Source organism: Curcuma longa, chromosome 2 (assembly GCF_044706935.1).
Source record: "Curcuma longa cultivar G26 ecotype Majalengka, Jawa Barat chromosome 2, ITB_CL_G26_1.1, whole genome shotgun sequence".
In the NCBI taxonomy this organism is placed as follows: Eukaryota; Viridiplantae; Streptophyta; class Magnoliopsida; order Zingiberales; family Zingiberaceae; genus Curcuma; species Curcuma longa.
Genome location: NC_133862.1, coordinates 4,955,771 through 4,973,367, shown reverse-complemented (window position 1 = coordinate 4,973,367; position 17,597 = coordinate 4,955,771). Strand labels below are relative to the sequence as shown.

Below are 17,597 nucleotides of genomic sequence, written 5' to 3'. Positions count from 1 at the left end.
TAGCACCTGCTCGCCCGTGAAAAAGAGCACATGAGTTTTTTGTGCTAACTCCATTAATACAACAACATTACTAAGGAAGGAAAATCCATCGAAATTCTCCGATGTATGACTATTCCCCATGCACTTCTTTATATAACATTAATTAACAATTAATGTTATTCTGGATTGACTTTAAATAATTAATTTCTCATTCATCTTTAATTGATTTTGAGCAAATTAATAGTCTAAATCTATCTACACGAAATATAAATTTTGATTTTGAAGTCAATTATGGCTTTCGTCAATTGATGACATTTTGATTTTTTCATAAAACCGTATTGATCCATTAAGGCTCCAATATCTAACATATAATTGTACCAATTATTATGTAACTAACAAGCTAACTTGAAATATAAGACATTGTAAACAAAAGATAATAAAAAATTTTAAAATTTTGAAAAAAAAGAGAGAGTAAAACATATGCCACAGCATTTTTGTTTAAGGAAGGAAGGAGAGCAAAAAGCAGAAAAGAGTTTAGGCCGATCGAACTGGATAGAGGGTTCAAGCGAACCGGAGGTTTAGTTGAACCGGGCCGGCTCTAATTAAATTTGGAGAAATAAACCCTTTTGTTGCTTTCCTCTTCCTTCCCTCTGCAATTCCAGCAGGAATCCGCCGCCGCCTCTCCCCCGACTTGACCTGCGACTGCTTCTCCTCCTCCGAATCTTTTGGTTGAGCCTCTCGTCCTAGCAGCAGGTGGCGTGGCCCTCACCTTGCACCTCAGTTATTTCTTTTCACAGTAAGCTTTACACAGGGTTTTGCGTTCTTCTATTGCACAAATCTATGTGTTAAACTAAAGTTTCTGGAAGCTTGGTTGTGTATCTCTCAGAGGGCCGGTCGTTGTTGCTTAAGGTTCCAAAGCCAGCAGTGCCATCAGTCCTCACTTTGAATATGATTCCTGATACTGAACGAGGAAAGGGCTCAGATGTTTCAAAACTAAAAGAGGCAGAACTAATAGAGGCATTTAAAGTCAGAGAGGAACATTGCTGTTGCACTAGATTTTTTCAGACATGTGGCAGGGTTAAAAGGATTTAGACACACTCCCCTCACATATCAAACGATGATTGAGAAATTAGGGAGGCAAAATGCAATGGATGCTGTTCAATACCTCCTGCAACAGATGAAGCTGCAAGGTCTACCCTGCACTGAGGACATATTCGTCGGTGTCATAAGGTCGTATGCTCAAAGTGGTGCTGTAGAACAAGCCTTGAAAACATTCTACCACATTCAGGATTTTGGTTGCAGGCCCACTGTCAGAATCTACAATCATATTTTGGATGCAGTTCTGAAGGATAACAGGATCAATTTGATAAATCCTATTTACAGTAATATGAAAAAGAGGAATAGAACCCAATGTCTTCACCTACAACATTCTTCTCAAAGCTTTATGCAAAATAATCGAATAGATACCGCACACAAACTTCTCGTCGAGATGTCAAACAAGGGGCACTCTCCGGATGCAGTGAGTTACACCACAATTGTATCTTCCCTTTGTAAGTTTCAAAAGTTAGATGAGGCAGAAGGAGTTAGCTAAAAGCTCAGCTTCCTGTGTACCTGCATATAATGCTCTGATTAACAGTGTATGTAAGGAGCATAATGTTAAAGAGGCACTCTGTTTGGTTGATGATATGATAACTAGAGGATTGTGGCCTAATGAAATCACTTACACAACAATTTTATAATGCTTTGTGTAAAGTTACAAAATGAAGCTGTCTGTTGCTATTCTAGCTCAAATGCTAGTTAAAGGATGTGCCCCTAGTATTGTTACCTTCACAACTTTGATAAAAGGTTTTCTTGAAGAAGGAAACGTCTCAGAAGCTATAGATGTTTGGCATGGAATGACTCAAGAAGGATGCATGCCCAACATCATTGCATACAATGTCCTTATTCATGGTCTTTGCTCCACTGGAAATCTTAGAAGAGCTTTAGTTGTATTTGATGAGATGACGCGAATTGATTTTTCTCCTAATATTAGAACTTATAGTTCTCTGATTAACTGTTTATCAAAAGCAGGAGACCTTCAGGTGCAATGTCAATATGGAACACTATGATGAACAATGGTTGCAAGCCTAATGTAGTCGTATATACCTGCATGGTGGAGGCGTTTTGCAAGAGGTTCATGTTTGATCATGCTATGAACTTTATTAAGAATATGATATTGGAGAACTAAGACCTCTAATACAGTGACATATAATACTTTAGTTAAATATTTATGTGATAGTGGAAGAGTAGGGTGGGCCATGAGCATAATAGATGAGATGAAAATTCATGGTTGTCTGCCGAACACCAGAACCTACAATGAATTGCTCTGTGGCCTTTGCAAAGAAGGAAATTTCAGAGAAGCTTTTACACTTATGGGTGACATGATAGCCAATGGGGATGAGTTCAATGTCGTCACTTATAACACAGTGATACATAACATCTCACGGATGAGTATGATCAAGGAAGCTTTGCTATTGACTGGAAAGATGGTAGTCCATGGTATAAAACCTGATTCTTTCACTATTAATGGATTGATTTATGCTTCCTGTAAGGCAGGCTTAGTTAGAAATGCTACTCAACTTTTTGGTCAACTCTATTCAGAAAATTATTATAGGGATGTATTTTCCTATACTACTCTGATAGCTGGCCTTTGTAATGAGCAAAGGATGGATGATGCTTTGGTATATCTTCATAAAATGCTGGATGAAGGTATTTTCCCCAATGTTGTCACATGGAATGTGCTAGTACGAGGCATTTATGTGAACTCAGATTACTCTGTTATGATTAGAGTGATGAATGGCATTCTGAAGTAAGGTGATCAGGCTAAGAGAGTGGATGTTTGGATCTATGGCTTGTTGACCTGCTGTTTGCCAGTAAAAAGGATAATTTAAGCTTTTCAAGCAACCATGAAAACAGAAAAAAGGAGGGTCGTAAATGCCCTATTGGGGGTATATAAAGAGAAACATACTTGGTTTGCTCATGAAAGGAAGACTAGGGCAGACCTTGGTTGTCACCTCTAAATGAAATAAGTTGGCAGTTTGTCTGTCAAGCTTGCCTTTTGGATTATTGATAATTAACCAAGGTAACGACTTAGCCTCCTTAAGCACTTGCAATTGGCTTGGTTGCATAATCAAAAGTTTTTAACTCATACAAAAACACAATGATATGGTAACTACGATTGTTGATAATTAACCAATGTGATGACTTATATTAACACATACAAAAAAATTGATATGGTAACTACTAATGTGAAGAGAACAAAATAGTTGTATTTCACCTGATTATATGCTGAAATATCAGTCTGTGGCAGATCAACCTATTACATTACGAGATTAGCTTCAACAATTTCCATGGGGTAACATCCATACAAAATAGTTGTATTTCACTTGCTCTTAGGATGTATTTTTTCACGATGTATGGGCTATACCTGGAATTGGCTTATTAGTTTATAGCTTGATCCGTTGTTTTTCTGGGGATGAGCGGGTGGGGGAACACTTCCTAATGGCAAAATATAGTTGATTTAGTAAGAGCATTAATGTATCAGGACTGCTTGAGAATTGGAAATATTCATTGTAAGAGCAGAGCATGCCATCCCAATTTCAGCATGCCTATATTCAATTGTGACGAGAAGAATGTGCACTGGTAATTTGGGTTGCTTCACATTGAGGAAGATTTCACATTGTTCTTTTGAGACTTCTTACCTTAGAAAAGATCCAGCAAGTGAAGCTTACAAGACCTCACATGCGTTGGCTTTCTAATGAACATGAACCTGTTTGATTATACATTCTTCAAGTTTAAGATTGCTTTGTACATTGACAAATTTTTTGTCAGCAATTCAGATAGAAAAGCACCTTGCAAGAATGAATAGTTTCAAATCTAGATCGATAACAAGGTCCTTGAAAGTGACATACAACTACTGCCTGGAAATTACTCCTCGATTCTACCATCTACAATGTGTGTAGAACAAAGAACAGTAGAACATTCAAGCGAAGGAGGATTTTGTTCTCCTAAGAATAACGCAAGAGGTATTATCTTGTTACTCTGTTTCAACATGTAAAAGCTGGGTAACATGTGTGACTGCCCTCCAACGAATCTTTTCTATGTGTGACTGCGCTCCAACGAATCTTTTCTTTCTTTCTTTCCTTCTGTATCTATTCAACAGTACTAAATAGTTCTCAAATATGGTTAGATTCAAACATATTTGATTGATTTCAGTAAAGTCAGCAGTAGAGAACTGTAAATGCTATACTTGGTGCAACATAAGATCTCTTTTCTGCAGTGTTTTCAAAACCCAATCAAAATGTTTGATTTGAGAGATTTGAAAGTTTTTTAGTGGCATGACCTTGTAGAATTGTTCGATGGAGGGATAAAATCCATGTGAATGGCCCTAAATAGATTGGAGTGACACGTATTTTCTTGTACTTTGGTGAACTTAAAGCTAAGTTGTTTTATGGCTAGATAGCTTTCACTAACTTTTGATTCACTTTCAACTTTATTATTTCTTTGCTTATTTATACTTATTAGAATATATAACTCGAATAGGAAAATTATATGAATTTGGGTGGAAAATTCTTGACTTACACTGGTGCTAAATACAGAGTCAGAAGAATCACAGAAATCTCACATTTACAGTATGCCAATTTCCTTGAGGATGATGGTAATTAACACATGTCATGGTTAGTCAAGATGCGGTTGCTGGCTGGTTTTCCACTCTGCAAGCAGACAATTGGAGGGACAGTTGGAGTATACAATTCCCCAAAGGCCTTCCAACAGAATGGTTCATACATGTGATACTGTTCTTGTAGTGGTTGAAGCTCGATCCCGGTTATACTGATGTCTGAACATGGAGAAGCATCACTGCATGCAAAGTGAACTGGCTTCACTGTGTATGTCCCTCTGATGTTCTCATAGGCAATTCCTGACAGGGCTACGGCTGATGTCTGGTTTTTACAAGAAGATCTATCACAGTAAAATTGGTCAATGACAATCGGAGTCTGGACTTCAGATACTCTTATGTTTGAGAATGTTACACTTCGAACAGATCCTGATCCACCCTGCAATTCATAATATTTGTGCTGATATCCATTAGTGTTCCCAGGTACAGTTTTTGTGTGTATCTTTTCTATGCAATGCTTTTATAGCGGGACAAACAAAATGTAATTCCTTGTATGCCAATTGTAAGTTGTTTGCAGAATGGGATAAGAGAAATCACCTGCCAGGTCTTGATTCTGACACCATTTGTTGTGTCGTGCACGTTGATGTCTCTTACAGTTATATTGGAAACACATGCTTTCATGTTGTCTCTTCCAAGGCCACCAATGCTGATTCCATGACCAGGACCACAGTCTACACTGTGGATATTGATGTTTGTGCATCCTGTTTGGATGGAGACACAGTCGTCACCTATGTTTAAGCAAATGCAAGATCTCATGTTAGCAAATCTTGAGCAGTTTGTTACAGTGCAAGGTAATAATTCTGTTTCAATTGTGTTGAAAATTTGTATAGACTTTCTTGTTATCTTAAACCATTTAGATGCCATGGAGGATCTTAAACCAATCTTTTGTTCTGCAGCATTTAGGATGAATATCAAATGATCACCCTTTGAGCACAATGGGTGAGGAGTGAAATTGTTTGAACATGTACATGATCATTGTTTGCTGTTGATATTTGAAAAACTGATATCATATTCCTTTTCTATGCCAGAAAAGAAATGTTGAATCAGTAAAAACAGTTTACCACAGCTCATGTTGGTATGATGAATCATGACATCCCTTGAATTTTGCAGATGTATTCCATCTGTGTTGAGGCTTGTGCCAGGTGAATTGATTGTCATGTTGAAGACCTCGACTCCTTCACAATTGTCAAACTTGAGGTGGCATTGTGGACTGTTTTGGATTGTGATGCCAGTTATTGTTACATTATAACTCCGATAGAACCTCAGAGCCTGCAAATGTTTTGTATGGCGAATCATTGTTATATTGAATGGCAAAGGCTGCAAATTGGACGGGATTTCTTACAGTTGGCTTGATCTCCAGCAACTTCAGACTGAGTGCATAGTCGATCTGTCAAAGGTTTCACCTTGAAAATCAGTAATGTGCAAGAAATTCTATGATTTAGTTGGGTTATTATTGTTTGAGCGAGAAATGAATATGACTACTCTATGAAGGATGAACCATGGTCAGGATGTATTGTAACAGAGAGTGAACTTGACAGTCTTTTCCCCCTAGTGGTTAAGATTCTTTGATGGTGTGAGCAGGGATATCTAATCGATAATGTTCGAATGGAGATAAGATCAGCTATCTTACTGGATGAACATTAGACTCTGTGCTTGCCCACCATATGCTGCCTCGTCCTTCTATGACTCCACTACCACGAATTGTTATTCCTTGCAGTTTCGTGAACTCAATCCACCAGAGTAGGCCAGATCCCCAACTTTGGGAATCAGCTGGGGCCAAAATTGTTCCATCTAACTGCAACAGGCACAAGCGATTCTTTAGGATTAGTCATTTTATTTCTGGTGAGTTTTATATACCCTAGCAAATTATTTCATCCTCTCTCACCCTGGATGAACCTAAATAAATGATCTTGTTTTCTAGTCTTGTATCTTATATGTTATTTTTTACTCTTCTTTCCATTTATTTATTTCTTCTGTCCTTGTTAAATTCATGACTATATAGCTAGTTTCCAACAGGCATTTAAAACTGTTTGTGTAGACCAAATACAATTGATTACTCTGATCCTGGAAACTAGCCAATAGCATGATGAACCTTGCAGTGGATTGCTTTTCCTAGCACTAAACAAGATCACTATTCTGCAAGTCATCGCAAATGGCCGACTTCTGTTTCCATCCTCTGGTCGTAGGATTACCTGGAACACAATGTTTGGCTGACAATAAGGTCCAGAAAAGGAGATGGGGCCTACAACGAATTCAAACTCAGCTGGAACAATCAAAACTGATCCTTCCACCTTGCACGCAGCAGCCCATGCAGCCTCGAAAGCCTGCAGCAAACCAAGGTCAGAATCTTAACTTTCTCCACCAAATCTTGTTTCTTAGCTCATGATTCTACATGCACTTTCATCAACCACAAACAACCTTTTAAAAAGACAACTAAAAGAATCAAGTAGTTGAAAAGAAGGCAACTGTATTCTGATTCCCTGTGACAGTTTACATTATGACATTGAAAAGCAAAAAAAAAAGCAGCACTTTGTTTTTTCTCACTACAAAGGCACCTTTTTGTTTTTGTCACACATTGCATCACAAAAAGTCCTCTCTTTGTTTCAATTTGGATTTGCCTACATGCCAAATTACAAGGACTAATTAGCAAGCATATTTATGGACTAACTCTCCCCATAAGCTGATTTGTAAAATGCTACAGATAGAAGTTTAGCTAATGAAGCAGAAGGAAGAATGTGCGAGAAAGCTGACCTTGGTGTCATCTTTGACACCATCCCCGTTGGCTCCATAATCAAGCACACTGAACATGGCGGCCGGATTCGGCACCTGGTGCTCTGTTCCCGGATACGGTGGTATTGAACTCGGAGGTGGATTCAACTGATCGTCTCTACCGTCACCGTGATCATCACCATCACCCTTGCTGCTACCGACACTCGTATGTCTTCCCTTCTTTCTTGCCATGGCGGAGGGAGGCCACTTTGGCTTCCAATGCCTTTGGTTCCTTGCTTCACAGCCGTCAAATTTAGTGCATAACAAGAGGACAAGGAAGAAGAGCAGCAGCACAAAGCATTTCAGCCTCATTCTGCTGAATCAATGACAGAGATGAAAAGATGGAGAGGAAGCTGAGTTTAAATAGGCATAGGCCCCAGCACTCCCAGTCGCGTGTGCCCACCTAAGCAGCTCCTACGTTTCCGCAAATTAAAAGAAAGAAAAAAAATGATACGTTCAACTTATTTTATAAATATTTGTAACAAATACATAATATTTAGAACATCAAACACATGATATTTACGTAAGAAATTGTCTAAATACATAATGCCTTGGTCCAATTGCGATAACATTCGGTCCAGCCCAGTGCAGTTTCACTTGTCTCGGCCCCGAAAAGCCCTTGGTCAGTTCGGTCCTACGACTGCACATTTGTTCGTCTCGTATATTCAGCCATATGTCTTGGCCACTCAGTCTTGGTCACATAGTTCAGTCATTCAGTCTCAGTTGCACAGCTCGGCTACATAGTTTCGACCACTCAGTTCGGGCCTTCAGTCTCGGTTGCACAGCTCGGCCACTTAGTCTCGATCATATGCTCAGTCAAATCGGCCGCTTAGCCTCACTCGGCCCCCACCACTTTGACCTCTGTAGTTACTCGGCCTTACCAGCCAATTCGACCTCCTCCAAGCACTCGGCCTCGGCTAGCTTGACTTCGATCGCTCTCGATTGACCGATCTCTTCGGCCCTTTGATACATGCAAGCTCAGCTGCTCTGCTTGACTACCACTCAGCCCCTCTCGGTCACCTTCAGTACTAGAGAACAATCAAGTGTGCGAGCTTTGTCAAAGGATTAGTACGATTACTAGATTTCCAGACCTGCTAGATCTCTTTATGCTTGTACCTACAGCTGAAAGATGAAAATAATCAGCTCTATCAAGTCATGAGGTGGTTAGCAATCGTCATGATCTCCTAATGATGTATCACTAGCTCATTTGTAAGTAAATCATAGAATTTGAGACATTGTAGCAGTCTGTTCCCTTGACAGAAGGGATGCTTCCTTCAGCTACTATATAAACTCCCTACAGGTGTGAATGTCTCTCTCTCGAATTTTCTTCACCTTCGCATATTGCTTCTTCATTCTTGCTCTCTGTTGACTTGAGCGTTGGAGTGGTCTATCGGGAATTCTCAGCGCCTCGCTGACCCCTTTGCTCAGCTTTTTCTTTTTAGGTTCCTTCATCGGCAGGACTAGCAAAGGTTGAGGTAGCATATTCTTGATTGATGGCTTAACCGTCTGCGACATCTAGCTAGAACAATATATACACACACAAACTTCTTAATAAATATGTTCACGAACCTTGAAGCGAACATATTTATGAGTTCACGAATCAAATAATATAAACTCGAATTTAGTTCGATAATATTTTCGAATTCGAAATCAAGTTCGAACTTATCTCCTTAACTTAATTGAACAAATTCAAACGATTTTTTTTTTAAATCGAGACTCGAATAGTTCATGAGCGATTTAACTCGTTTACATCTCTAAAAGTACACATAGGAACAAATAAAAAGATCAAAATTTAAAAAATGATTTTGCTAGTTAGTTAACTAAGAAACTATGTATTTTTCTAGTTTATTTATTGATTGATGTACAGTGGTATAAGCAATACAGGAACTTAACTGCTCTGGGGCATTAAGCATTACCGATCATTAAGCTCGTAAGATTAGGCTTGATTTTTGGGTTGGAAAATCGGCAATTTGTTCAGATTCAGTTAGTTCCAAGACGAGCTAAAGTTCACGGTCGTCCATCATCTTCACGTCATCATCTCGCATCTTGGCTCCGATGTCGCCCGCGGCCTGCGACGCTCTCTCCTTGGCCGCCTCGTACCTCTCCCTCGCTTCCTTACCTTCTTCTTCTCGCCTTCTGATCTCCACGTCGCCGCCGGCGTCGCACTCATCCGTGGTCGAGCCGCACCCCGAAGAGGAGGAGAGCAGCAGCGACGTCACCAGCAGCAGTCCGCTCGCACAGATCAACAGCCTCGCCGCCATCGCTGTCGTAGTCGAAGTGCGCGCACAGGAACGAGCGAGCGAGAAGGAACGCCGTTTTGATATGGAGTGCCACTGCATTTGCACGTGTCTACGCGTGGCGGATGCGCAACAGGAGGCAGAGCCACGTGGTTTACTGATAGTTTTTTTTTGTTCTTGTCTGATCGATCGATATGTCGACTAAGTTTCATGTTAACCGATTGAATCGATAATGGTCGTCTCTCGGAGCAAAGTGTGAAAGTGAGTTATGAAAAAGGTCCCGGGTATAGGTGAGTTGGTTACGACGCAACAGACTTGCAGAAGAAGATAAGGGTTCGAATCCTGACGAAGTCAGGCAATACCCTCCTACGTCGTAATCAACTGTACTTTCTCGATTTACCTCCTCACAGATGGTCGTGGGGCCGATCGTGTGGATGGTCATGGCGCCGATCGTGTGGGACCGGCAAGTTTCATGACCCACTTTTTTGCAAAAGAGTTATGAAAAAGAGATCCATGAGACATAACTGAGTTGATTACAATACAATCGAGTTATAGAAGAGAACAAGAGCTTGAATCTTAATGAAGTAAGTAATACCCTTTTGCATTGTGATCAACTGTAATTTTTAGATTTATCTCCTCATAAATGATCGTAAGATCGATATTATTCTTCTCACAAATTGATCTTGAGATTGATTCGTGTGAGACTTTGAAGTGATGAATTCGATTGCAAAAAAAAGAGTGCACAAATTGATTACGAGGAACCAGCGAAGGCATCGGCTTCACTTGTGCTGTCCCTTCTTTTTCCAGAATTCCCCAAACATTCGAATTGCGGGCGCCTTCTTCCTTTTCCGGTCGCCCTCTTCCTCCATTGCCAGCGGCGATCCCCAGGCCGCGCTGTGCAGCTTGTCCACCTCGTCGCGATCGTCCGCCAGCACCGCCGCCGCGGCCGCCTCCGCAGCCTTCCGCCACTGCTGCGTCTGCACCCTCAGCCGCTTCATCTCCTCCTCCAGTGCAGCCTTCGCGGTCTCCGTCGCCTCCAGCTGCTCCGCCAGCCGCCCCGCCCTCGCCTTGCTCTCTTCCTCCACCGAGCTCAGCTTCGCCAGCAGCTCGGCGCCTCTTTCGCTTCTGCGGCGCCGGCGATCCTCTTCGTCTCTTCGGCGGCTTGCGTCTTGAAGATCGTGTTCTCTTCGAGCAGAATCTCCACTTCCTTCTCCTTCTCGAGCAGTTTGGCCTCGAGATCTTCCACCAGCGCATCTCTCTTCTCTTCCTCTTTAGCCTTTCCGTCTTCTTGTACGGCTTCCTTCGCGATCATCGTCGTCGTCGTTTCCTCCGCATTGTTTCCTTCCTTTTCCTCGCCATCAGCCTCGTGCTCGCTTTGCGCCTGTAGAAGATCACCTGGGACTACGACTTCGAAGACGTCCATCGTCGCTGGCGAAGTGACTGTTTCTCCTTCCGACTTGCTTTCATGCTCCCGGACATCGCCTTCTTCATCGTCTCCAGGAGGGGGAGGACACTCGTCTTCTTCGCATATTTCTTTCGGAGCCAGGATGGCTGCCGGGAGCCGCTTCTTGGCCTTGGCGAGACCTTGCTCCACTTGTTGTTCGTCGGCCTCCGCCGACTCCAGTCGCTTCCGCAGCTTCTTGAGCTCCTCCTGGACCTTGCTCAGCTTGGTTTCCAGATCAACCACCTTCGCGCCTCTTCTCCTCTAATTCCGTCACATCGCCGGCAAACTCAGTTCAGATTCTATAAATGTACGACAACGAGGAGGAGGAGGAGATCGAGAAGAAGAAACACTACCTCCTGCAGGACACCGCGAGGGGACACCTTGGGGCTGCGGTCGGCGGCTGCGGGACGGCGCACGGCGTTGGCCTCGGAGCAGGCGGTGCTCTTGAGGTGGAGCGGCACCCGCGGCGACTGTCGCTGAGACGCATCCGATCCCCTGTACGCCAACGAAAGGAAGCCACTCTCATCTCGTCGATCTCAACACGCCATTCATGCAAACAAAGACTTAAATAAGACAAAAACAAATCCCTACCTCGACCTCGGCATCGGATTGAAGGGTAAGCCCACGCTCCTCCTGCAGTTCAAATTCGAAACGCTCAACCTGAAGGAAATGAGAAGAGATCCATGAACAGCAGCTTTTAAATATTGGCCAAGTAGCTGACCGATGACTAGAGAGAGAGAGAGAGAGAACAGTGACTGCTTGCCAACACCAAATCAGAATCGTCTTCATCAGGTAAACTTTGAGATATTAAACCTGTTTTTTCCCTCTGCCATAGAGACGATGCAGCTGGGTTGGTTGAAGACCAGCTGAATTTGAGTTCAAACCACCAGCTTTGTAGTCCTTCCAAGTAGGAGAGTTTGAAGCATTCAGACTCAGTGATATCAGTAGCTCCTTAACTGAAGTGATCGACTAGCTATGATCTTGTAGCATGTGGTAAGATCATTCAGAACGTATGATCTTTATTAGTGCAGCAGTCTGGTGAAAGGTGAAAGGTGAAAGCGTGTTAAGGTCAAGGAATTCTGCTTGCTTTCAGATGAACATCACATGTGATCTCCCTGCTGCAAGGCCCTACCTCTCTTAATATACATCAACAACTACAATCTTTATTGATAAAGCAGAGACCACTGTGCCCACGGCCGTTTTACTTTACAGTAGAAAAATCAAATTCATATGATGGATGCATGATATAAAAAGTTACTGACTCCCTTTTTTTTCCCTTCTGTCTGCATCTGCAATACGACAAAGCTGCTGTAGAGTCAGTGAACTCTCATAAAAAGATAAAAGACCCACTGCTATTTTCTTTTCTGATCCTGTTCCTGTTCCTGTTCTCGGCCTACTGTTATTTTCTTTACTTTTTTCAGCGTCCTTGTCTGCTTAAAAATTGCCATTTACCTGTCGTCTTTTCAGTAGTGTGACACAAAGAGCCATGAGCAACGTGAAGCACCGAGGGTGACTTTGGCATCTACTGAGGCATTCTGTGGAAGTAGTAGTATAACAAGTGAAAATGAAGCAACATGTTGCTGCATCACCATCAGTAGAAGAAGGGTTTACTTTAGAGCTTACGATCGTCGCAGGGAATAAAGAATTAATGCAGTAGCCGCAGCAGACTCTTCGTAGGCGCCGAGAACAAGGTCAGTGCATGGCTCCAGCTGCACAACACACAATCTTTTGTGCAGAAAACAGCTGATCCCGGGCTGCAACATGATTACATGAAGAAGATATTTTGTTATTAATCATTAAAAAGATATTTCGCTCTATTTATGTCAAAATCCACCCAGATATTTTCATTTTAAGATAATCTCTTTGTTTGAATAATATTTATATATTTCTCCTTCAAAATTCATAAATAATACTAAAGACAGATACACAAGCTGCAATCCCTTATTGAATGATGTAACTAAATATTCGATCTCAAAATAGACTCTACCATTCCATGATATGATTAATAATTAACCTGTGCTGATAAAAAAATATTAAAATAATAAAATATAAATAATTAACTATGCAAATAAGAATAAATTAAATTGACTTTATATATATTATTTGGGGGAAATTAGGGTTAGAGAATTTTAAAGGAAAAGCTGAAGAAAAAGGTCATCGAGAGAAAAGTTTGATTTTTTATTTGCAGTTTTACATAAAGGTCTAATAATTTTAAAATTTATAATTAACTCCTTTTTAATTATTGAAAGATATAACAATTTAAATTATTCTTCCTTGCTGGGCAGTCCCAATGTTAAATAACTATTATAACATATGCATGTGCACGGGATCAATAGTATGATATAAAAATATAAAGAAAAATATCTGGAGAGATCATAGTTCTAAGCATGCATAAGTTATATTGTTCTAAGCATGCATAAATTATCTTTCAAATTTATTTGATAGATGCAATATGAAAATTAATGGAGTGAAGCTCAGATATTTAAATTATAATATATAGAGAGAAGTAATTCGGATAATAGAATGGGTAGGATTTTATTTTGATAATTAATAAAAATATACTCTTTGGAGCCTCTTTTAATTATCCTTAAAGAAAAAGGTAAAAAATCAGACAGGACATATCAAATTGTACAAACCATCCTTTTTAAAAATAAAAATAACAAGAGCAATATATCAAACATTTTATTCTCAGAATATCTCTTATTTAACGGTGTTATAGTAGCTGCCGATAATTATTACAACGTATAAAAATTACTAAGATATCTTCTACAATATGTAAAAGATACCGAGTAACTGCAATAATATTTTTTTTTTACTTCCAATGCTATTGTAGTAATTAATATTATCTACCATAATATGCAAAAGCTACTCTATAACTATTACAACATGTAGCAGCTGCTACAACTATTTCATAATGATTTTGATCAATTTAAAATAATTTTAACTAAGTTGATAAAAAGTATTTTGATATAATAATCTTCAGAGTTTAGAATTTATTATTCAAGATTTTAAAATTTAGGATTTAACTATAATTAGGTAGGAGCTACTTGATAGCTACTACAAGGTGTAAAGACTATTTAGTAGATGCTACAACATATATAAAAATTAATTATTCATTTTAATCAAAATTATTACACATAAATAATTATTATATTAAAAAAAATTTTATTAACTTTCAAAATTATTTAAACTTCATTAAATTATTTTAAAATAATTACAATTAAATCATAAATTTTAAATTTTAAAATCACTTGAAAACAATAATTATTAGGTAGTTTATATATATCATAATAATTATTTAATAGTTTATGTTGTAGTAGTTTTCTATAGCTACAACCACATCATTGAATAAGAAGTATTCTGAAAATACAATTTTAAACAGGACGCCCTTTTATTTTCTTTTGTTTTTTTAAAATGTCCTTTCGTGATTACATAATTTTAGTCCTTTTTTATTTTTGCACAAAAAAAAACATTTTAATGACATGCAAAATAGTGGTACATCGCACGCGTACCATGCAAGTTCTTTAGTGGGCCCCACTCGTTCCCGGGGCAAGGGACAATGGTGTAACGGTAGGACATCCGGATTGTGACTTAGGGACCCGCGGTTCAATCCCCAGCTACGACGTATTGGTAGGAATTTTCTTTCAAATGGGGAACGCAATCAAAGGATGCTAGGCATCTGGATTGGCCGTCATATGCGCTTCCTGATTTACTCTGGTGGTCAATGGAAAATTTTCGTGGGACCGAACCGATCACCCACATGGATTGAGTCCATGAAACTGACTAAAATTTATCTTTTTTTTTTTAATGGACCCCATTCCATATTCACCCGCGAGGAGGTGTAGTCGGTCCAACTCCATGCAGTTTGTCAGATTAATATTTTGTTGTTGTTTGCAGGTTGGCTCCCAGCGAAATTTCAGGGACGATGTCTGTCTTTCTGTCTGTTTAATTTTAATACCATCTATAATATAAAATTTATATAAAAATTCACTTTAGATTATATACGGGAACAAAATTTTTAAAACAGTCTATCTATTATTTAACATTTATTGTATTTTCCAATTGACGAGTTTTAATGTGGATGAAAAATCAACATAAACAAATTAAAAACTGCAAATAAATAAAGGATTATTAAAAAAAAGTATTGTCAAACAATTTGTTCTCTCTCAATTGTCTCCTTATCTTTCCATCTAAGATTAAAAACTCCTTGTTACTTCAAACAATGAAACAATGAAGGATAGGAATCCCATGGCATCAAGTGGGCACGCGGTACCGCAAGCACACGGGGCCGCCGTACGCGACCGACCGAGACAACCTCACAAGAGTGGTGCGGATGTCGTCCTTAGTCATGTACAATCACCATATATGTGGTCGCTAGTCTAGTGAAACTCGATCATAAATTAGGAGAAATTGAGAGAGAAAATTACTTTCCGTCCAATTTGAATGGATGAAAAAAAATTCAAAAATGATCCGTAAATAAATTTATAAATCTGTCCAAAATTTCTACCGTGAAATTTTTTTTCAAAACTTTTATTTCGTCCTCCCTATTAAATAGGGTATAAAAGTGCACCCTTAAAACTGTTTAAAATAATTTTAATCAAATTACTTGGTAGCTTTAACCAATTAAAATATATTTTAATTAACTCGAAACAAAAAGTCAGAGAGTTTGACTAGACGTCCCACCCGATTTTCTAAATACGGTAAAGTCTCTGTTTCCTTGAGTTGACTTCCTCCAGAAAAGTTTCTATTTCAGGTTGCAAGTTCGGCAGCAAAATTAAATCGAGTAATCGGAAAATGAGTGGCCGTCCGCCGGAGCCGCCGCGTCGGAGCAAGTGAGCGACGCTATCGAACGGAAGGAATGGTCGTCCAAAAAGTCCAAGTCACCGCCCGCCGGTGCTTGGACGGCGGCCATCGGCTTCGGGCGAGTGGTTCCGGCGAGCGAGTTCCGGTGCGTGGGGACGGGGTGGTTGTGCTCCGCCGTGTAGGTGATGTGCAACATCTCCGGATCCGCCCTGCTTCGCTCCACCTGCTTCTTTGCCTCACAATCCTTGGAGCTGCTGCACCTGTAGTATCCTCTGTTCCCACCCCAAAAAAGATCTCAGTTTTGAATCAAAAAGGATATTTTAAGTACTGTAATCGACCGCCGATCCTCACTCGATCCATTACCGTGGATAAGGGGAGCCTTTGATGGGCTTCTGCCCGTACTTCCTCCACGCCCACCGGTCCGGGTGGACGCCGTCGGCCGGCACTTGGCACGACACCTTCTTAACAGAATTCTTCCTGCGTGCACAATCAAGTCCGTTGGCGATCACAACGATCGAACAGAAAACGAGAGAAGAGTAGCATAGCAAAGCGAGTCTGCACCTTCGTTTAGAGCGTGGAGTTTGGGGGGCCGCCCTCTGCTGCCGCCGAGCAGGGAGCAGAGGAGCGGTGAGGGAGAGAAGCGGCGGCGGCGGCGGCGCTTGCTGAGGCTTGCAGAGATCCTGTAGCTCATGAAAGACGCTGAAAAATTGGTCCTTTGAAACTTGTGCGGCCTGCTCCTCGGCGAAGGAGCTGGCAGCTCTGACCACGGCGTGTAGATCCCAATTGTTGTCATCCATGAGAGATCAGTTGAATTGGCTAAGCAAGGGAAGAAGTGGAGAATTTATAATGGATAATGTGGTGGAAGTGGTGGTGGTGAGGTAGATAGATGAAGCCATATTGACAGATCGGGGAAGTATCTAGGGGATAGATTTACTCAATCTAAGACGAGAATCTGCCACTAAGTTTGGCGTTCTCAATTGTCAAAAAGGAAGAGTGCGCGGATGTTGCTTCCACGGCGCCGAAAATAAAAGTGATGATGGCGATCGAGCGATGGACGGAGGGCTGGCCGGCTTCCGGCCATCGCCGTGATGTGGACGCCTTTCTGCATGCGCAGGCGCGAGAATTAATTTTTTGCTTGGGGTTGACAAATTGAGATAACGAGAGAGAGGGTGGTCCATAAGAAGAGAATGAACTGATCTTGTAATAAAACAAACTGCAGAAAAGTATTTAAAAAGAAGAAGAAGAAAAGAAAATGTTATCAAAAATCTTAGTGGACTTGGTGGTTAGTTTATAGATAAAGTAGGATATTATTTGGTTACGTTTGATTATAATAGATAAAGTACAATATCTTAATTGATTATTATCTGAATCTTAACGGTGCTAATGTTTTTTATAATTTTAATATTCAATTCTTACAATCTTATTAATCATCCAAATAGATGTTTATATTTGGTTGTAATGTATCTTGTATGAGTTTTGAGCTCTCGTTGTCTTAGAGAATCCATCCTTATCCTATTTTCTACTATTGCACTATAGAAAAAATAATAATAAAAAAAGTGCTAATGCTAATTTCAAAGTAGGGTTGATGTTTTTTTAGGTTTCTTATACTAGATGTTTATGTTTGGTTGCAATTATTATTTTTATTTTGACA

At 40.2% G+C, this 17,597-nt stretch overlaps 2 protein-coding genes and 2 pseudogenes across 2 annotated transcripts; 1 reads left to right on the top strand and 3 right to left on the bottom strand.

Moving 5' to 3' along the window:
* Positions 1-30: 30 nt before the first annotated feature.
* Positions 31-3,122, top strand: LOC141821459 (uncharacterized; annotated as a pseudogene).
* Positions 3,123-4,620: 1,498 nt separating this feature from the next.
* On the bottom strand, positions 4,621-7,729 carry LOC141820598 (polygalacturonase At1g48100-like). Its single transcript, XM_074707940.1, has 7 exons — positions 7,445-7,729; positions 6,886-7,017; positions 6,324-6,488; positions 6,036-6,080; positions 5,755-5,962; positions 5,231-5,421; positions 4,621-5,072 (listed from the first exon to the last, which is right to left on the bottom strand). The coding sequence occupies exons 1-7, from the start codon at positions 7,652-7,654 to the stop codon at positions 4,680-4,682; spliced, it is 1,344 nt and encodes a 447-aa protein (XP_074564041.1). The 5' UTR covers positions 7,655-7,729; the 3' UTR covers positions 4,621-4,679.
* Positions 7,730-10,469: 2,740 nt separating this feature from the next.
* LOC141815473 (interactor of constitutive active ROPs 4-like) lies at positions 10,470-11,748 on the bottom strand (annotated as a pseudogene).
* Positions 11,749-15,717: 3,969 nt separating this feature from the next.
* Positions 15,718-16,744, bottom strand: LOC141822515 (WRKY transcription factor 22-like). The gene is made up of 3 exons (XM_074709960.1): positions 16,508-16,744; positions 16,310-16,423; positions 15,718-16,218 (listed from the first exon to the last, which is right to left on the bottom strand). Exons 1-3 carry the CDS (start codon positions 16,741-16,743, stop codon positions 15,918-15,920), a joined length of 651 nt encoding a protein of 216 aa, XP_074566061.1. The 5' UTR covers position 16,744; the 3' UTR covers positions 15,718-15,917.
* Between the last annotated feature and the right edge of the window lie 853 nt (positions 16,745-17,597).

Bases quoted from the DNA above. Each gene is read 5' to 3' on its own strand.
- LOC141820598 (XM_074707940.1), bottom strand. From the start codon at position 7,654: ATGGCAAGAAAGAAGGGAAGACATACGAGTGTCGGTAGCAGCAAGGGT. The intron at 6,081-6,323 runs GTAAGATAGCTG...AACCTTTGACAG, and splicing joins CAGAGTCTAATGTTCATCCA to ATCGACTATGCACTCAGTCT. The intron at 5,073-5,230 runs GTGATTTCTCTT...TATGAATTGCAG, and splicing joins TCAGAATCAAGACCTGGCAG to GGTGGATCAGGATCTGTTCG.
- LOC141822515 (XM_074709960.1), bottom strand. From the start codon at position 16,743: ATGGATGACAACAATTGGGATCTACACGCCGTGGTCAGAGCTGCCAGC. The intron at 16,424-16,507 runs GTGCAGACTCGC...TTGTGCACGCAG, and splicing joins ACTCCACGCTCTAAACGAAG to GAAGAATTCTGTTAAGAAGG. The intron at 16,219-16,309 runs GTAATGGATCGA...GGGTGGGAACAG, and splicing joins AAAGGCTCCCCTTATCCACG to AGGATACTACAGGTGCAGCA.